Source organism: Lytechinus variegatus, chromosome 1 (assembly GCF_018143015.1).
Source record: "Lytechinus variegatus isolate NC3 chromosome 1, Lvar_3.0, whole genome shotgun sequence".
In the NCBI taxonomy this organism is placed as follows: Eukaryota; Metazoa; Echinodermata; class Echinoidea; order Temnopleuroida; family Toxopneustidae; genus Lytechinus; species Lytechinus variegatus.
The window spans coordinates 91,237,605-91,259,851 of NC_054740.1; the positions used below are offsets into that span (position 1 = coordinate 91,237,605).

Below are 22,247 nucleotides of genomic sequence, written 5' to 3' on the forward strand. Positions count from 1 at the left end.
TTTCGTGCGTGCGCGAGCTAACTTTAGCGAGAGCTTACTTCATTAAATATGCGTGGTAACCTATTCACAATTTGTGCGTGTGTAGCAAGAGTAGGATATCTTTCTAAAGAGTCGGCCATGATTTGTGTGCATATTGTCCTTGGTTTCAAAACACACTGCTAGTCTAGAATTTCAGGCTCTGTTGGTTAATTTATTCAGCTAACCTCTTATTCGCTTGATTGCAATAATTCAAATTAATAGACTATTCTTTCATGCATGGGAACGTATTAGTGAGGATTCCTTTAAATTGACAGTAGTACATGAAAATCAATAATAATTGGAATACATTCTGCATGGTCATATCCAGGTGGTTATATCTGGCTATCTCCCAGTGGAAAAAAAGCTAGCTCTTCTTGTTCTTCTTCTAGTTCTTCTTCTTCATCTTGTTATTTTTCTTCTTCTTCTTCCTCTTGTTCTTCCTCTCCTTCTTCTTCTTTTTCTTCTTCTTTCGGAGTGAAAGAATAATTTGCATTAAGGTTAAACGTGGGGACATTAAACATACGTTGCTTCAATACCTTTTGAATGTGAAAAGCTCTTACCAATCTCCAAACTTGAATACCATTAAAACAAAATGACAATTATTCATAAAGAAGTTTGAATCAATAAAAACAATTGTCGAATTAAAGGGAAAGTGCGTATCATAAAATATAAAACGATCACGGCGATCGAAAATCTGAGGCTGAGTCAAATCCCGTAGATATACAGTGCGTATCAAAAAAAAGTTTACACTTTGAAAAAATCCTGTAAAATTATAAATTTGTAATATCCTGAAGATTTTTCCACATTTTAACATTGGTACAGATCCATTTAAGCAAATGACGATATAACTATCGAAAAATATTTCCGCTTGAGTGAGCACCACTTACTTTTGAAAAGTTAGTGAAAAATGATTTGCGCAGAACTTTGAAATAGCTATGCGAATTAAAGTAAACCTTTATCATGAAGAACACGTAGAATTTAGCAAGTAAAATTGATTTGAAGATATCTTTGACCTCTTTTAACTTGTTTCCTTGCCCAATACACTTCGAAGAGTGCATTGCGCCCCGCCCCACTCCCCCACACACCAAGGCCATCAAGACGATATTTGATTTACACTGAGCTGTGATTTACATAAAATGAATTAGGCTTGATTTTCATTTTGTTAATCATTGTCAAGCTTAGGAAAAGTGTGGAGAAACAAGTATTAAATGAACAATTAAATGTCAACCCACTTTAAATAACAAAAAGTTAGTGAAAAAGTGCTGGAGATGTCTGATGTAAACTTTGGTTTAGATTCAGTTATGTCCTCAGATCCAGCTGGCACAAAAAGGGTAAAAGTTGTGCTTACTAAGTGTTCGAAATGTCAATTTGGGTGGCAAATTTGTTTAAAAATGCTTGGATGTATCTGTTTTATCTTAATTGACTAAAAGTGCTAGGGAAATGTAGGAAAAATGTTTCGCAGGGTAAGTTTGATTTCGCCCTTTCCCCCTTGACACTGCGTGAAAACGAGCATTTCTGCGCAAACAGATTTCTGCGAGCTTTACAAAAATGGACAGTGCTCACTCAAGTGTAACATTCTGTCAAAACTTTTACTTTCATTGGATAGATGAGACCCAAACCCAAAATTACATGTGAAAAAATTACCCACATGTTGTATATTTTTTAATTCCCAGAGCTTTTTCAAAGTGTAAACTTTTTTTTGATACGCACTGTATAGTCGTGGTCCCGACCCCGACAAAATAAAGGCCTAACGGAGAGGGCACTAAACAGCCCTAAAGGTAAAATTCAAAATGTCCAAAAAAAAGGAGAAAGTAATGGATGAATAAATTAGACATGCTTTTTTATTTACTCCCATCATTATAAGCACTATATTGAGTCTTCTTTCTTGAGAATTCGTAATCTATTGCTTAAAGAAAACACAATGGTATCAAGGGCGCCGGAAGCGGGGGGGGGGGGGGCAGGGGGGCACTTGCCCCCCCAAATAAAATTTTGGGGGGGCAAAACGAGATTTTGCCCCCCCCAATGTGCCCCCCTGGAAGTAGAAAAATGATAAATTATTTAAGGAAAAAAGTAAACGAAGGCACTTTTCTGCCTGAAAATTGTCATTTCCATTGTCAAAAATGAAAAAAAAATACATTATCATAGTAAGCCTCGCGTCTTTTGACGAACAGTTCCTCTGTGAAACATACCTTTGATAAGCCCCTTTTCCATCTTATTACAGTGTGATAACGTTTAACCTTTTAATGAATACATTTCAGACTAAAAGCGAATGGCAAATTGATAGTGGTCCACCAATGATTAGGTTTATAACTCTATGATGCTGGCTGTGTCGTCTAACAAACGCGCGGTCGCCCAGAAACGCTCAGACCGGACCCGATATCACTAACGCGCGTGAACACTAGTTACTCGAGCAACATATGGAATCTATGTCGGGGGGGGGGGCACTTACATTGACGAGTGGATATCATGCGCGACCAAAAAAACACGTAAAAAGGATGTCTTTTTCACGATAGGGCACGTTACGTACGTAACGTGATAAGGGTGTCAAAAACACAAAAATAATGAAAAAAAAGTATCTATTTCGCTAGGAAAATTACGTGTTTAGGGTCGAATTTGTGGGGATGATAAAACAAAATTAAAATGTTTTATAAAGGATGTCCTTTTTGCCCCAACACTTCGTGTTTAGAGTCCGATTTGCGCAAGGTGTAGAAGGTGGGGGTCGTACTAAACCAAATAAGGTAAAGCAGACGACCGAAGGACCCGTAACAATAAAACATTCCTGTACTTGTTTAGGGGTTCATTTCAGAGAATATTTGCTAAGAGTATCGTTTTGTTTCCAATACTTGTTAAGGGTAAGGTTTCACACGCCAATACTTGTTAAGGGGTGCATTTTCAGAATATGGAAATTACGTGTTTAGGGTGCTTTTCGAGACCCCATGGTCGCGCAAGGTATCCACTCGTGAATGGAAGTGCCCCCCCCCCCCAGATCTATGTCATAGCTGTCAAGCCCAGAAACCATAACATCTCGAGAAACTTGTTTAAATATTTTTATTTTCAACTAAATATAAACTGAGTTAATACAGTGATAACAAGTCAGTGCCCTAAAGAAAATACCAAGGTCATTTCAACTCAATATAGACATGTTATCAGAAAATTACACAGAATAATCATGTGTAGAGGATTATAATTTGTGAAAATGGTGAATCCCACTCGAAAGCAACTTAGAGATAATGTTTAGACATGAAAAAAATAAAATCATCTGTGAAAGTGTCTTCTTGACCGGACTCATATTTTATCCGAGATATGAATAAAAAGGTAAATAAAAAAAGAAAAAAATAAGCGTTACAGTACTGCTCTAATATAAAAAAAAAATCTTAAGATATTTTCACAGCGTCGTATTTTCCTCTATTCCTTTTCTTTGGCATGATTGGAAGGCGTTTTGTCTGATACTATTTCAGCTCATATGATATAGCACTTATGTATTTTAGATTCCAAAACTTCTTCCCATTACCTGTTACTAATCAGATCGAGATGGCAGCTAAGTTCTCTGGTTCATCCCAGCTTTTGTTATTCATGGACGTTTGCAAAAATAAAAAAATAAAAACAATCCGGGAGTGGGTGGGGCTGCAAGACCTAAATTTTCGGAGAAACGTAAGAGCGAGGGGGTTTGTGATGGGGGAGCTTTTGCATTATCTACAATAAAATTGAAGGATTTCGTGCACACTTTTGGTGAATTTTGTGAATTTTGCCCTCTCGATCGGCGGCCCCCGGCTGCGTACGGTCATGTTTGTCATCTTAAAGTCTTTAAAAGGCCTATATTGCATTGGTTTGAAACAATTTCGTTCGCAATAAGGCTCGTAATTTGCTGGAACTGCGACCCTGATCATGAAGAAACACCAGTCTGGGTCAGAAGAAGGAGCAAAAAGAACTCCAAGACTGTTTAATTCTCAAGAAATTTATTTTTGAATGCTCTTAGAAACGCAACTTTTATGCTCCATTTTTACACAAAGTCCTTACCGGGGGGGGGGGTCCCACAGCCTATCCCGCTCGATCGCTTCGGTATCTCACGCTGTCAAAAATATTGTGCCCCCTTCGGGACTTTGCCCCCCCAAAACTGAAAGTGTTCCGGCGCGCCTGAATGGTATCTAAATTTCATTTACAATGATATTTACTGGCATATTTGCATATAGACTTATATCTCGACAGTATTTATCCCTCATGTCCATTAGGCCTAATATCAGTGATTGATGTACTGCCCAAGGAGACGGTGGCCATTTCCATTCACTTCATGTACTACAACTTAGTTAATATAGGCGTAATGAGCAAAAGGAATTGATGAGTGGGCAGAGAGACGGAGTATAAATAGTCGCGAACAAGCGAAGTGAGAGAACAACATTGACTTTTTTAAAAATGAAAATATTCTGTTTGTTTGTTTTCTTTCTGCTTGTGGCAACTCCCGTAGGAACTCGACAGGACAGCATTATGAGTTTAGGACGGATTTTTACTTAGTTTCCAAAAGATTTTTTTAACCAATATTCATTTCCTTTATCTATCTCTTCTTTTTTTATGAGGGGGAGGGGGTCCCCCACTACCGTATCACTATCTGTACGCCATTGGGAACAGTCATCACAAATATAATGATATCTCCGATAATTATGACACTCCAGGGGCCCGGTAACACAAAGTATAGCAATGATTTTCTACGATTGATTTGATTGACTATGTAATCTACAATCAACGTGAAAATCAAGCGTACAATTAATTGCTAACCTTTGTGTTTTGGTCTCAATAATTATTGTAGTACATTTTTTCTACAATAATTGCATTGACGACAACGTACAATCAACTGTGAAAATCGTTACGATTAATCGCTATGCGTGTTAACTGGTTTGCCTATAAAGCAAAGATGCAAATAATGTTTATTTAATTTACATTGGAATTCTGAAGACATAAATATAATGGTATGAGCGGACTATGACAGGTGCCCACTATTGAACTGATCGCTGATAAACTAGATTAATCCCATTTATTAACATAACGAGCTTACTTTATTCGAAAAATGATATTATAAGTATAAATGTTATGACGTCTTTCATTAAGCCATTTTCAACAAAACCATTTTTAATAGAATTTGGAGATTTATATAAATCATCTCATGAAGTTGTTAATTCATCTTTTTAAAAGATGTATCATGCTATGTTTCTTGTTAATTCCAGCTTAACGAAATAGTTGGCTTATACGTGTGTAGAAATTGGGGAAAAGTCTGTATTTTTTCAATCTTGTTTTTTTATTGATGATAGGGGAGATTTATACTTGGGTTATACTCATGATGAATGTGAACAAAAATTTTGCTTTCAAGTAAACTATTTTTTTTTGGTCGTATTTTTTCTTTAGGTCAAATAATAAAGTGTCGAAATCGAGTATCATGGTAGATTTTGAATCGTTCCTCGTTTTGTACAATGAAGATAAAGTGTACTTCCTTAATTTTTTGAACCAATACTTTGTTTTGTTTCTTCTTGTTTTATAAATTTTTACTTCCTCCTCAGTTTCGCCATGGACTTTCGCTAACATAATTTCCATCATTTTAAATTGGCTTATCGTATCAACATATTTCCATAGTGTTTTTAACATGTACCTTCCAGATAATCATCATTGTAAAATGCTGGTGGGTTAAAAGATTGAATTAGAGATAATGTAAGTAGTACAGGTCGGTCTATTCAGGAAATTTATAATTTTTTAAATTGTATTTACTGTTATCGTTAGATACAAATCAAGGGCTAGTTGATCACCCTCCATCAAGGGCCGCGGAATGGTTTTCAAAGTGGGGGGGGGGGGGGCTGACCATGCAAATAACTCACAATATTGTATGTTAATCTTTGCGTTTTTGTACACGGTTTTGTAAAAAAGTGGGATGGGGGGCCTGAAGCCCCCAGCCCCCTGCTTCCACGGCCCCTGTCCCTATGGGCAGGTGCAAACTTGCACTGCTCATGATTAATGGGGCTGTCCGTCCCCGCGAGGTCCGCTCAACCCACAGACAACCCTCGAAGCGAGATGGCTATGGCACATGACCTCGACCTCGGTGTTGATCGCACGACAATCGTTTAACAGTGTGGGTTACTATTGGCAACATGCCATAATTTATTCAAACGTTCTGAATCTTTCCTCTCTCGAACAAGATTCACTTGTGACGGAACTCTCAGTCACGTGTTTATCCAGCACCAGGCAGGCACGCATTTCTCTCTCTCTCTCTCCCTCTCTCTCTGCGGATTTCAGCAGAATAAATATACGCAAATGCACAAGGAATTCAAATGGTTGGCATTTAGTGTGTATTATACTAGTTAAACTGTTTGTTATCACCAGTTTATCGTACGAAGTCCAAGGTGTATTTAACTCAGAGAGTAGATAACCTATAGCTACGTCTCGTGTCGTGCATTATAGGCCTACACACCCTCCCTGTAGAGAGCAGTTAAAGACTGGTGCATCCATTTATAACTAACCAGGAGACTGTGACGATGGCATCAGGAGGAAAAGATGATTTTGATGGTGAGCCATCGACATCTCAGCAAGTTATTGGATTGGAATCAGAATCAGATGAAGGAATAGGTTGCTGTGGAATGGTACTGACCATCATTTCGTGGCTTCTGGTGATCTGCACGGTGCCTTTCTCGTTGTTTATTTGCATAAAGGTGGTTCAGGAGTACGAAAGAGCAGTTATCTTTAGACTTGGGCGTCTCTTGTCTGGTGGTGCTAAAGGACCGGGTCTCTTCTTCATCCTACCTTGCATCGAAGATTACACAAAGGTAGATCTTCGTACCGTTTCTTTTGATATTCCTCCTCAAGAGATTCTGACCAGAGACAGTTTGACCATCTCTGTGGATGCCGTGGTCTTCTACCGTGTCAAGAATGCCACCATCAGCATCGCCAACGTAGAAGACGCAGGCAGATCAACCAGACTTCTAGCTCAAACGACCCTTCGGAATGTCCTGGGCACCAAGAACCTAGCTGAGATTCTTGCAGAACGTGAAGGCATCAGTCACTACATGCAGTCCACCCTCGACCATGACACCGATCCTTGGGGTATCCAAGTAGAGCGAGTTGAGATCAAGGATGTTCGTTTACCAGTGCAGCTCCAGAGAGCCATGGCTGCTGAAGCTGAAGCTTCCAGAGAGGCTAGGGCCAAGGTGATTGCTGCTGAAGGAGAACAGAATGCTGCTCGCGCTTTGAAGGAAGCTGCAGATACTATTGCAGAATCTCCATCGGCTCTTCAACTGAGGTACCTTCAGACCCTTAACACCATCTCAGCAGAGAAGAACTCCACTATCATCTTTCCACTTCCTATTGACCTCATTCAAGGCATCATGACAAAGTAGTTCCTTTTGCATCGTGAGTTTCCTAACCAACCTTATGTTATGTTTACCACTAAGTGTTTTTTTTTACTTGGGAAAGATACCATCAAGTATTGAATCCTTGTATTAAATGTGTCTTAAACGGTGCCTGTATTAATCTTTCGAACGCATACAATACAATAGTCTAGACATTGAGATTTCCACGAGGGGAAAGTCGACCCGGGTCATTGTTGCAAGAAAGAACATCAAATGAACTTCTTTTAATAATTAGGTATTCAAGCTTCTAGTTTTTGCACACAACTGTTTTTATAAAATTGCCCCGTCCTATTTACTCGATTTAGTATCATATTACCAGCCATCCCGAAATCTTAGATCATGTAGATCAAGCTCAAAAGCATTACTTGTTGTTCCCTCTGTCTTTACAAAGTCATATGGTGAGCGTGCTTTAACTCATGCCTCTGCTGTCCTCTGGAATGCTTTACCTAATTCAATGAGATATCAAAGTGATTTATGTACATTCAGGAGATCCCTCAAAACATATCTTTTCAATGCATAAAATACCAACTTTGAACTAATGATCCAATCTAAATATCTTGATTACTTTATTCTTACCTTTCACTATTTCTTCTTTAAGCGCATAAGGACATAAATATATGCTATGTGTGATGCGCTATACAAGAATTGAGCATTATCATTATTCTTATTGTTATTAAAAATATAAAAACATGATCAACAAGATAGTTTAAAAATGAATCAAGATATTTACGACCATACATAGTAATTTCAATTTATTATCTATATTATACTGTTCTACGAAGTAAGAATGCCCTTCTATAAAATTGTACTTGATTTGTATTGCTTTATATTACTTTATATTATGCTTTGAATGGAAATGAAATAAAGAATTGAATTGAATTGAAAAAAATAAAAACATTTACAGTTCATAAAATTATAGACGGAAAGTCGGAAAATGATACAGATATTTTATAAACAACAAACCTCCATTTACGAAAATGAGCAGAAAGTTTACTTTAGTTTTAGCGATTCTGTACTATATAAAATGTACATATGATTTTTTTGTGTATTCCAACCTTTACTTACATGATTTTCTTTGAAGAGCATTTTCATTTAGCAAATCGTAAAATCTCTACTTTGTGTGTATAACGATAAGACTGTCATAGTGGAGGGGATATACACAATATAGTTTAAAGATTCTGATTATTCTACAATTACCTTGTAAATTGATGATAAACCCTTTTTAGCATGAATTGAATGTTTCCCCATAAAGATCATTGATATGATATTTTTTTTATAAAAGGAAACTGTTCCCGAGGAGAAAGGATACACATGTATTTCCCAACTTAAATATTAATTGCACAAATTTACCGCTACGTGTTTGAATAATAAGAAAGGTATAATATTTTGAAGTTGTAACATTATTACGATTTGAGTGTATGGATTATAAATGCACCTATACAGTATACTTGTTATTTGTAATTTCTTGACAAACTATCAATCCTTCATATAAATAAGTTATTTGTAAAATAGCTAAGCCGGTGAAAGGATGTGTTAGTCCAATTTTTGAATTATACAGTATTTGAAGTATTTACTTTGTAAATAGATATTTTCATAATGTGTGCGAAAAGCGATTTGTACCCAAATTGATTCATGATACGAAACACCACATCCCGCTAAAGGATAAGTATATACCACATTGCATCGTATATCCTTAACCTATATAAGTGGATTGTATTTTGGACAGTAGCGACATTATTACAAAGTAAAGTAACAAATATTTATGTGCCTTATATTGCATTCCCAATTCTTCATTCTATATTGATTTTGACTAAGATTTGCCACCTCCATCTGTAATATTTTATTTGAGTGAAGCACGGAAGACTTACCTGAAAGATTTGTCAGCTGAGCGCATCTTTGCACGAGTTTATTATTTATTTAAACAGCTAATTTTGATATAAGTTAAGATGATATCAAGTAGACCTATGTTCTATTATAATTGATCTTAAACCTTTTTGTTCATACTCACTCTTTTATCCGCTTCTGTTTTATTTAAGCACCCACTGGATTGGGTCAAATGGTCTTTATTGACTACAGTAATTCAGTTGACCCTGGCAGTCCAGTGGGTGCTCAATCTATACTCTGTTATGTTTATTATGTGTTGTACTACACTGTACCAATTTCTTATACTTTTCATTGCCGAAATAAATAATAATAATAATAATAATAATAATAAGACAGCACTAAAACGCTATTGGATGTTGTAAAGGGCTTGTTGAAAATGTCAGACAAACAACCAACAATACCAAGTAATATTGATAGAAAATTATTTGTCAACCTATAAGGCGAATTCCCAGTAGACAAAGTTAGGAAAATTCATGCTGATATAGATTTGTAACTAAATGAAATAAATGATGACATGCTTGTTCTTGATGAAGTTTCACGTGAATCACAGATTGAAAGTTTATATTCTTTCAAATAAATGACAGAACATGATATTGAAAAATTCATTTTGAAGCTTAGTAAGAAGTCGTGTCCAATGGACCCACTGCCTAGTTGTTATTGCAATGGTCTTGATGTATTGACACCTGTTATTACATCGATGGTTAACCTGTCTCTATCAACAGGACAGTTTCCTGCTCAGTGGAAGCTTGCCTTAGTTAAACCACTGCAAAGAAGTCTGGTCTTAAAACAGAATTCAGTAATTTCAGACCTGTTAGTTATCTTCAGTACATCTATAAGGCGCTGCTACCCAACAAATTCTCGGGCACCTTGAATCTCAATCACTTCTGCCTGGTTAATCAGTCTGCATATCGAAAATTCCATAGTACTGAAACAGTACTCCTTAGAATTAAAAGTGAACTCTTAATGTCTATGGACAATCAAAAATTTTCATTGCTCTTTCTACTTGATATGAGCAGTGCTTATCACACGATAGACCACTAACGCTCAGTTGAAACACTTCAAAATCATTTTGCGATCAATGGCAATGCACTCGAATTGATAAAATCCTATCTTTCAGAGAGAAGGCTGTCAATAGAAATGGATAATAGTGTGTCAGATCCTGGAGCTATGTTTTCAATAGCTCCAAGGTCAGATGTATTCAAGGTGCCTTTCGGTGTACCGCAGGGGTCTCGTCGCGGCCCCTTATTGTTTAATATGTACACAAGTAGACTTCCTACCGGTATCAAAAGAGAGTTTCCCAGTATCAATCCCCACTGCTATGCAGACGACACATAACTATGCTTGTCTGTCTCCCCAAATGCACCACGAGATGATAAATCGTTAGAAGATTGTGTGGCATATATCAGAACATAGATGCTCCAAAATAAGTTAACGTTGAATTTTAGAATAACTTGATTGTTGGTCATTGGTACTCCAATTCAGGTTTCAAAATTTGGGGGCTATAGCTTAATCAGGGCCGTAATTTTTGGCGATTCGGTGATAACTCCATCAGATAAAGCCAGAAACCTTGGTGTAGTCTTTGATACTTATTTAAGCATATACGTAAATTCTTTGGTCAGGACAGCATGAAAACTATTGTTCATGCTTGCATCACAAGTAAATTTGGGTTATTGTAATAGTATTTTATGGATTACCCGATTCTCACATAAGCAAACTGGAGAGATTGCAAAAAACATGTGTACGTTTATTATGTCGTCTTCCCCAATTCTCTCCAGTCATCCCATTATTGAGAGAATTATACTGGTTACCTGTCCGGCAAAGAATCACAATTAAGATCCTAATGACAGTCTTTAAAGTTCTTAATGGTCAGGCCCCAAGTTATAACTCCGATCTCTTGAAATTGAAATCCGGATCTCATGACCATCACCTTCGTAGCTCACAAGATACACTCACACTGCAAGTACCCCACACAAAATTAAAAGAAAACTAGGAGATAGGTCGTTTCTGATGTCAGCCCCACGACTATGGAACAAACTTCCCCTCAACATTAGGAATTCATCAAATTTATATAATTTCAAGTTAAAATTAAAACCTATCTATTCTAATAGTATGTAGAGCACCTATGAAGCTCTTGCAGCGCAATATAATATATAGAAATAGGTTTTTGCGCTATATAAATGCACGTTATTATTATTATATGCTCGCTGCATCATGCGTTTTATTGTAAAAATATTAATGCTTTGTTTAAAAAAGGGAACTTATTTTACATGAATGTATGTGTATAAAATCTATTTCTTATGTTTTATACATCTTGCCTGCAACCGAAATGGACATAATATACCCTATGCAGGTATAATTAAATAATTGATTAAACTGGCTTTAGGTGTATTGAAATTATTATTGGCACTTGTAAAACACACCTTTTTTAATTGAGGATGAGCGAACCTTGATGATAAACGTTGGATTCTTGAACACGTGGTTTACACAAAACACAACTTACATCTATGCAATATCATTTTTTTAGCAAATTTATAAATAAATTAATCATTGTACTTCTAAGCATACTGAATGTTTGAAGTCGTCGTCATTGCTCATTTTGATGTTCCCTTTTGTGTTCTTGTTGGTTTCTTTCTTCCTCATATCTTCCTTTCTTTCCTTTTTAGTTTTTTGTCTTTCATTTATTCTGGATTCTTTCTTTACTATTTCCTTCACCTTATCCTTCACCTGGGTCTTGCTTATTATATTTAGTTGCATTTGTAATTCTTATTTGTTAGTAAGGTTCTTTTGTGTCGATCTGCCTGGACTCCTGTCTGCGTCATTTTTTTTTCATTGCTCTCTTCCAGTCATGATTCGGACGAATTGGACCCCCTTTCGGTCATTTCCCCTGTCTCGCTTGTGTGTAATTGGGTTTCTGCAAACGTAATGAGCATGCATGATCAGATATGATTAGAGCTTCATCTGTTTATGTTTCGCTTATTTTCTACAAAACGGTTCTACGCAAAATTCAGTGACATGCAAATAAGAAATTCGATGATGATCCTCACTATTCATTATTATTTGATTTTATTGTTTGAATCATACAGTATCTCAATTTTTGTACAGATTTTACTACAATGTCCTATAGACTGAACCATTACACGTTAACACCCTAGTAATTTCACAATTTCAGTGAGGAATGACAATTTGTTATTCAGGACAATGAGTAGAAAATTAGAATATTTCATGTAATAAAATACAAAATAAATAGTGAGTGACATCACAGTCCCCTCATTTGCATACCACCCGGGATGTGCATATGACTGTTATGTGAAATTAAGCGAAAGTTTTAAAAATGCCATATGTTATTTTACATCCGCTTTTTGATTAAATTTTTCAGCGTTTTGCTTGTTGGATTTTCCTCTTTTTAATAAAATCAGCTTCTTGTTGGGGGTGGACTTCTCCTTTAAATTCCAGGGGGACGCCATAACGCCCACCCCCCCCCCTCCATCTATCTCTTTCTCTCAGTCTATACCTTTCATTAGGAAGTTTTTGCTTCGCGCCGCAAGACAGAATCACGAACCCAGTAAATGTATGGAAAATGCCCCTCAAATGACAAAGAACAACTGGGAGGTCATTATTGAAATTATATGAACCGGGGGGGGGGGATTCATCCAGAGTCAATGACGAAACTGCTTTTTTGATTCACCAATTTTCGACACCTTGGTTGGTCATTGTCATGGAGAGCATAATTTATCACAACACAAATTGTATGAGTTTGAATCCGTCTTTCGTCGTGGAGTAAAGTCTACCTGGTATCATTTTGCCCCCCCCCTCCTTTGATTTTTTTCTTGAAGTTTGTTGTATGTACCTCCCAGTCCCTTATAAAGATTAATACTACTTTCGAGGACAGGGTGTGGATCCAAAGTTCTCTAAACTAACCATATTAAAGATAAATCTCATTGTGTAAACAAGTCGCCATTAATTATGAACAATAGGCAGTAAAGGAAGATTATAAACACTATTACCGAGCATTTATTGCATACATGGGGTGAGAGAAAGAAAGAGAGAGAGAGGGAAGAGATGGAAGGAAAAATAGAAATTTATAGTTATGGTGATTATTACTATGATAAGCTATAACGAATGCTTTAGTTTCATTCTCGTCGAAGGATTACATTGGTTACCATTATTGATTAACACTTGACATATACGGTTGTGTCAACAAATTTGTATGAATTTCGTTGTCGAAAATTTTAAGTATAGTCCCCTTTCATTAATTTTACTTGTACTTCCGCATTGGCTCCGTCCACATAAAAGCAGCCGATATTACCACCTGTAATTCATACCTGATACTGGAAAGGATCTTCTTTGGCATAAAGTTCTGTATCATCTAGTACGATGTCTTCAACTCAAGAAAGCAGGTTTAATGATGGATCACCATCGGGTGAAATGATCGAAGCCAATTCTACAGATGAAGATTCTAATTGTTGTGCCTTAGCTTTGACAATCCTCTCATGGGTCATTGTGATCTGTACCTTCCCATTCTCACTGTTTGTCTGCATTAAGGTGGTTCAGGAGTATGAAAGGGCGGTTATCTTCAGACTTGGACGTCTCTTGTCTGGTGGCGCTAAAGGTCCAGGGCTTTTCTTCGTCTTACCTTTCATTGAGGAATATACGAAGGTAGATCTTCGTACCATTTCGTTTGATATTCCTCCTCAAGAGATTCTGACCAGGGATAGTCTTGCCGTCTCCGTGGATGCCGTGGTCTTCTACCGTGTCAAGAATGCCACTCTCAGCATCGTCAACGTGGAAAATGCAGATTATTCAACAAGGCTCCTGGCTCAGACAACACTTCGTAATGTCCTGGGCACCAAGAACCTGGCCGAGGTCCTTGCAGAACGCGAAGGCATCAGTCACTACATGCAGTCCACCCTGGACCAGGACACCGACCCTTGGGGTATCTTAGTAGAGCGAGTTGAGATCAAAGATGTTTGTTTACCAGTCCAGCTCCAGAGAGCTATGGCTGCTGAAGCTGAAGCTTCCAGAGAGGCTAGGGCCAAGGTGATTGCTGCTGAAGGAGAACAGAATGCTGCTCGTGCTTTGAAGGAAGCTGCAGATACTATTGCGGAATCTCCATCGGCTCTTCAACTGAGGTACTTACAGACCCTTAACACTGTTTCAGCAGAGAAGAACTCAACCATCATCTTTCCACTTCCAATTGATCTTCTCCAGGGCTTCTTGAACAAGTAAATTTCTACATCACGTGATAGGAAAATTTGCATAATGATCATTGACACTAGTCATGATGAGTTGCAGAGACTGTTAAATCAATAATTCTTGTTCTTCGTTGTGCAAATTTGTGTAATTGAGGTAGTGTACCACAATATATAGCTCATAATAGAATCATTCATTATGAGATCATGACCGGATCATTTTAGCATGGTAATGATAAATATTGGCTCTTTATATGTAACTCCGAGTTCCATGTATTAGAACATTATTTTGGAGATTGAAAACGTTGTATTTCAGTGATGCTGCTCTGAATAGATCGAGGTAATTTTTTCTCCAAATTTTGCGCACTGTATAAAATTTGGCTACATACTCTATATTGTATTGTCACCCTTGTTGAAGATGTAGCCTCGGGAAAACATAATTGTTGTCATTAACATCAAAACATGTGTCAATGTTATATATAATTGAAATAATGGTCGGTCAACATCATGGTCGTCACTATGACTGTATATATTTCTTGCTGGCCCCTAGTGCATGTAATCAAAAGGTTATGAAAATCATTTAGAGAATATACTTTTCTGAGAAAACTACGTATGATTTTCTGTTTAATTACATCACTTGATAATGCAACTTTCAACATTAAAAAGGGTATTTTGATAGGATTATGCGGTGCACAATGTATCACTAATAAGGCTACCAAAATTTTTTATAGTACTAAATCACAAGAGTGTCACTTTCACTGAACGTAGAAATAATGGTGTTCTTGATCTGAATATTGCAATATAAAGCAACATTGTCTCAATAGAGCGTTACTTCATTCAGATATATTGATATCATTGAAATATTGAAGACGGTTTATCATTAATAAGGAATAGAAGCTTGATTCTGTTCCTAATTCTTTTTTAACTAAAAAGGGTAATTTTTGTATACCATATGCTTATAGGATGAAAGTAAAGAACGTGCATACCCATAGAACGATAATTTTGAGTGCTCTTTAGTCAAAGAAAGATAAGCAATGTATACGATTACTCAATTGGTTTATTGACTGACACACTAACTTTCATTGACTAATTGGTTGATTAATCGCTAGAGGGTATTCATTTGTCTCGCAATCTACTATGGTCAACAAGGAAATTCGTGATCACTCTCGCAAAAAGTGTTCACTGGCTTTCTAGGAAATTCGTGATCACTCTCGCAAAAAGTGTTCACTAGCTTACAAGTTCACGAGCTTTCGAGTGCAGCTGCAACTCTTTATCAAGTGACGAAAATTGTCCGATATTGGTTGATTGATTGATTGATTGGCTCACCAACTTTGATTGATTGATTTATTGATTGACTGATAGATAGATAGATAGATTGATTAATTGATATGATTGATTGATTGACTCACTAACTCTGATTGAATGATTGATTGATTAATTAACTAACTTTGAATGATTGTCTAATTGATTTTGATTGCTAGATTGATTCATTATAGTTCATTGATTGGTTGATTAGTTTATTGATCGACTCAATAATTTTGATTGTTTGATCGATTGATTGATTGATTGATTGATTGATTGATTGACTCACTTACTTTGATTGATTGATTGATTTGTTGTATTTATACTAACCCCCAAACTCTATAACTTTCATTGATTAATAAATTGGTTGATTGTTTGATTGATTTACTCACTAACTTTGATTGATTGATTGGTTAGTTCATTGATTGATTGTTTGATTGGTTGATTGGTTGGTTGATTGATTGGTTGATTGATTGATTGATTGGTTGGTTGATTGATTGATTGATTGATTGGTTGATTGATTGATTGGTTGATTGATTGGTTGGTTGATTGATTGATTGGTTGATTGATTGATTGATTGATTGGTTGATTGATTGGTTGATTGACTCACTGTGATAGATTGGCTAATCGATAAAAGATAAAAGTAAAGATGCAAAAGAAAGAATGTGAAAGGGTGATAAAATGAGAGAAAAGGTGGAGCAAAATAATAATAGCGGAAAATTGTAAAGGAGTGAAAGAAGAACGAGATCGAGCGGGGTGGGAGATGGACACTTTACGGGATAGGAATTGTGATATAGAACCAGTAGGGATCACACAGGAAATTTCAGGCTAGGATGTGCCAAAATATCCATCTTATGAAGGTGTTACTGAAACAAGTGGAATGCCTCTGGCCGTCTCACCTGCATCACGCGGTTCAATATAGCAGCAGTGTTGACTTTGAATACTACTCTAACTCGCACAAGATGTTCAGTGATACATGGTTACTCTTATGTCCACTTTTTATGAACTAGACCAATAAACTTACAGAGATATGATGGTTATTCAACAAAAAAACCCAACATGGCCAAAGTTCATTGACCTTACATGACCTTTGACCTTGATCATGTGACCTGAAACTCGAACAGGATGTTCAGTGATACTTGATTACTCTTATGTACAAGTTTCATGAATCAGATCCATAAACTTTCAAAGTTATGATGGTAATTCAACAGATACCCCCGATTCGGCCAAAGTTCATTGACCTTTGACCTTGGTCATGTGACCTGAAACGCGCACAGGATGTTCAGTGATACTTGATTACTCTAATGTCCAAGTTTAATGAACTAGACCAATAAACTTTCAAAGTTATGATGGTAATTCAACAGATACCCCCGATTCGGCCAAAGTTCATTGACCCTAAATGACCTTTGACCTTAATCATGAGACCTGAAACTTGCACAAAATTTTCAGTGATGCTTGATTACTATTATGTCCAAGTTTCATGAATAAGATCCATATACTTTCAAAGTTATGATGGGAATTCAACAGATATCCCCAATTAGGCCAAAGTTCATTGACCCTAAATGACCTTTGACCTTGGTCATGTGACGTGAAACTCATGCAGGATGTTCAGTGATACTTGATTAACCTTATGTCCAAGTTCATGAACTAGGTCCATATATTTTCTAAGTTATGATGACATTTCAAAAACTTAACCTCAGGTTAAGATTTCGATGTTGATTCCTCCAACATGGTCTAAGTTCATTGACCCTAAATGACCTTTGACCTTGGTCATGTGACATGAAACTCTACTAGGATGTTCAGTAATACTTGATCAACCTTATGGCCAAGTCTTATTAACTAGGTCCATATACTTCCTAAGTTATAACGTCATTTCAAAAACTTAACCTCAGGTTAAGATTTGATGTTGACGCCGCCGCCGCCGTCGGAAAAGCGGCGCCTATAGTCTCACTTTGCTTCGCAGGTGAGACAAAAAATGGCATCTCGGATACATACAGAATATGATGAGATGCGCTGACCTAGGTGAAATTGAGCGCATTATCATTTTAACTGAAACCATTTTAAGCACAAGAACATTATGAAAATGAAAAACACAAAAAATGCTTTTGATTGAAACGGAGATCTACCAAACTCTTACATAGCTCTGATGCTTGGCTGTTGAGTTACAGGCATTTTTCGTCATTGTTCTTTGTAATTACTCATTCGGAGATCGTGCAAGCGATAAATGCGATAATGAACGAGATGGGTAATTCATCAATGATCATTCCGAAAGGACAGACACGACCATGATCCATTTATCAAACATGTAGCAGTTTGCGGTGCATTAGCATGATGTATATTTGGACTGGAAGAGGCAGCTAATAATTATGTATAAAAATAATCAAATATAGATTGTTGGTTGAATCAGGACAATTATTTTTAGTTGTAACAGGTTGAAAGCAAAATGAATTTTAAGGTACTCTGGGGATGAAAAAATAGGCCTATATCAGGGTGAATAATTGCGAACTCGGATCATAAATGGAGGTAAAATTTTCATAACAGGCCAAGTGGCTATTTTACTAGAGCTTTATTTTAAAGGTTGCAAAGCTCAAATGGAAATATCCCTTGACTGTTCCAGTATATTTAATTTATTCCCATTGCGAGACATTGTTCTGGAATTGTCACCGGCTCGCCCCGAGACAGCTAGATTAATGGCAGGTATACTTCTGACTGAAGTGCTTTTCCTTATCTGATCTCCTTTTGATCTGGTAACCATCATTTGCTTTAATATATTAGAAGGCAATTGCATAGATTCGACCAGCAAACCTTTTATTCAGAAGGGATGGGACATGACGTCACGTATCTACACCCATGATTATTCCCTTCCAATTTGCATGATACCATCGCAATTGAAGTTTTTTTATGTTCTGTACCAGGGGTGGCCACTTACATTGACGAGTGGAGACCATGCGCGAACGTACGTAACGTGATAAGGGTGTCAAAAACAGAAAAATAATGAAAAAGGGTATCTATTTCGCTAGGAAAATTACGTGTTTAGGGTTTAATTTAAATGTTTTATAAATGTCCTTTTTGCCCCAACGTTATACGTGTTTAGAGTCCGATTTCCGCGAGGTGTAGAAGGTGGGGTCGTACTAAACCAAATAAGGGAAATAAGGGAATATTTGCCAAGAGTCAGTATCGTTTTGTTTCCAATACTTGTTACGGGTATGGTGTCACACGCCAATACTTGTTAAGGGGTGCATTTTCAGAATATAGAAATTACGTGTTTAGGGTGCTTTTCGAGACCCCATGTTTGCGCATGGTATCCACTCGTCAATGGCCCCCCCCCCCCCCCCCCGGGGTTCTGTCTTTTATGCACGAGCTGTTTCCTAGTAAGCACCACATCTTATTTTATTTCATTTTTTCATCATGTTTTTCTCACTCATTAAATCTCAATTATTTTGCGAAAATCGGCGTTCCTTTTGATTGCGGGATCCATCGTTAAAATTCTTTGCCGGCACTTCCCCCTCATAATAACGCCCAGTAAAAAGGCGACAGTTTTGTATAGTCGATACACCTTGTTCGTGTTGGCACGAAACGGGTGATTCCCATACCTATATCATTTTAAAAGCTGAAATATCAATGAGCCTGTTAAAAGAAGAATACAATCCAACCTGATGTAAACATCACACTGCTCACAATTCATGGTCCGCTGCAAAAGTTCTTTGTTTGTTTCCTTTTGTATTCTTTTCTGCACAGTTCAGTGACTCAACGCAGTGATGATCGGTTTTTTCCTTTCCCGATTACACAATCCACAACGTACATGTGGTATTTGCGTAACAGCTATTTTGACCAAAATTACAACAGCAAAACGAGCTCTGAACTCACACGATACGGACACTATATAACAGAGGACAAAGTTCTATTCGTCATCATCACTTATATATGCGTGTATTACAGAGAGAACTGAATTTGAGAGCATAAGTTTGCTCATCAGAGATCCACCAATATCTGAGTGTATTAACGAACTGTAAGCCTATAAAGCAAGAGAGATATACCATGGCGTCAAGGGGTAAAGATGATTCCAGTATAGGAGAGAATACTCAGATAATCATTGGAGGTTCTGAATCCGGCGGAGGTAGTCTCGGGTTCTGTGGAATCCTTTTAATGATTGTTTCGGTGATCTTGGTGTTCTGCACGCTACCATTCTCACTCTTTATCTGCATTAAGGTAGTTCAGGAGTATGAGAGAGCAGTTATCTTCAGACTTGGGCGTCTCTTGTCTGGTGGTGCTAGAGGACCTGGTCTCTTCTTCATCCTACCTTGCATTGAGGATTACACAAAGGTAGATCTTCGTACCATTTCGTTTGATATTCCTCCTCAAGAGATTCTGACCAGGGATAGTTTGACCATCTCTGTGGATGCTGTGGTCTTCTACCGTGTCAAGAATGCCACCATCAGCATCGCCAATGTGGAAAACGCAGACAAGTCAACCAGACTTCTGGCTCAGACGACACTTCGTAATGTCCTGGGCACCAAGAACCTGGCTGAGATTCTTGCAGAACGTGAAGGCATCAGTCACTACATGCAGTCCACCCTCGACCATGACACCGATCCTTGGGGTATCTTAGTAGAGCGAGTTGAGATCAAGGATGTTCGTTTACCTGTCCAGCTCCAGAGAGCCATGGCTGCTGAAGCTGAAGCTTCCAGAGAGGCTAGGGCTAAGGTGATTGCTGCTGAAGGAGAACAGAATGCTGCTCGCGCTTTGAAGGAAGCTGCGGATACTATTGCGGAATCTCCATCGGCTCTTCAGCTGAGGTACCTACAGACCCTTAACACCATCTCAGCCGAGAAGAACTCCACTATCATCTTTCCACTTCCTATTGATATCATGCAAGGCATCATGACTAAATAAAAAAAAGACATTCATCAGTTACACAAAATCATGCTATTTTCATTATGTCTTATTTAGTTATATTTATATGTCCGTGTCGTCAGTGTCAGGTTGAGAGTATTATGTTACCCCTTTCTCAATTCTAGGATAGTTATCCCAACTAACATGACTAAACAGAAATTTCATAATGTATTGCATGTACTTGTGAATATAACGCGTCCAACTAAAAGAATTAATAAATTTAATCATACTTCTGTTACATTTCATACATTTATTTTAGTTTAATTTTTTTTTCAGATCCTAATGATGTATAGTTCAATGAATAATTATATCTGAGGGATTTGGTACCCTTTGGAATATAGATTGCATAGAGCTAGCTATGTTAAAAAATGTTTTGGATGGAAAGATAAGCTCATAATAACATTGTTATTATAGGCTCCATAGTAGAGGAAAACTATTTCGAGTGATCAATAGAAAATACCTCATTGATTTCCTCAATAAACTATAAACTTTGTTATAGGCCTAACTGTAAATTAGTGACATTCAAATATAAAAAAACAAGAAATACTATTATTTTGTCGTATTATGAATCACCCCCACATTACTGTTTCATAATCATCTATTGTTCACGGAGTCATCATTGCGCTGTTACTCGTTTTTTTTTCAGTTTATCCAAACTACAATTTGGTATTCATTTGAATTTTTGATAGAAGAAATACACGCAGAGTAATTGAAGTCTTTTCACAAGAGAAGGTACATGAATTATTTTATTTTTCTTTACTATTTACATCTAGATGGTACAAATGTAGGTCGGAAATTTGGAGAGACCATTATTGAAAGTTTTGCAACTTTTGCGCCTGTCGCGATTGTGTTATGTCTCCCATATCTAATGCACAAAATAACCCTTTTGGGTTATTTGTAAATATGTCGAATGTCTCAGTAGTTTTGTTATGTAACCATGGATCCCACAATTAGAATTCATGGTGTAATACATGGTCTTCACCATTTTTGTGTGAAGTAAGATGGCTGGCGTGTAAGGCAGAATAACGAAGTCCTGTTTCCTCTGCATCCGATGACCGGACTACAGTCTGTGATATGTTACGTAATACTCATTTATCACGTCATTAAGATTTTCAAAGGGTTATTTACAAAGCATGGAATAGATGCCTGAAATTGAGCAATTTCTTCAAGTTTGCGAAGTGAGGGCACCAATTAGGAAATTTATGAATATTTCAAAAATTATCGATATACCTACGTACACCCTGAGTTATCTTTTCCCTAAAAACTTCTGTTAGAGATTCACCTTAAGTGTATTTGCATAAAAAAAAACTTTTCCCTGGATTTACTTTTATGAAACGGTGAACAGACAACTGAAGAAGCCTCCCGGATCGAATGGGAAACTGATTTCCGTGTCATGAAAGTAAGTCCAGGTGAACAGATTTATTTTTCTATTGTAACTTCCTTCTTGGATGAATAAAAAAAATACATCAGTATATTTTCAGAACTTGTTTTTCTACCATTTTGCAAACCGTCTTTGGTCAATGAATATTTTGCTTTAAAGGACAAGTCCACCCCAACAAAACCTTGATTTGAACAAAAA

At 37.0% G+C, this 22,247-nt stretch overlaps 3 protein-coding genes across 3 annotated transcripts; all 3 read left to right on the forward strand.

The window, feature by feature from the left end:
• Positions 1-6,212: 6,212 nt before the first annotated feature.
• On the forward strand, positions 6,213-7,922 carry LOC121428464 (band 7 protein AGAP004871-like). The gene has a single exon (XM_041625085.1). It carries the CDS (start codon positions 6,531-6,533, stop codon positions 7,386-7,388), a length of 858 nt encoding a protein of 285 aa, XP_041481019.1. The 5' UTR covers positions 6,213-6,530; the 3' UTR covers positions 7,389-7,922.
• A 5,611-nt stretch (positions 7,923-13,533) lies between these two features.
• LOC121428468 (band 7 protein AGAP004871-like) lies at positions 13,534-15,063 on the forward strand. Its single transcript, XM_041625097.1, has one exon. It carries the CDS (start codon positions 13,659-13,661, stop codon positions 14,508-14,510), a length of 852 nt encoding a protein of 283 aa, XP_041481031.1. The 5' UTR covers positions 13,534-13,658; the 3' UTR covers positions 14,511-15,063.
• Positions 15,064-19,571: 4,508 nt separating this feature from the next.
• LOC121428476 (stomatin-like) lies at positions 19,572-22,247 on the forward strand. Its single transcript, XM_041625105.1, has one exon. It carries the CDS (start codon positions 19,814-19,816, stop codon positions 20,666-20,668), a length of 855 nt encoding a protein of 284 aa, XP_041481039.1. The 5' UTR covers positions 19,572-19,813; the 3' UTR covers positions 20,669-22,247.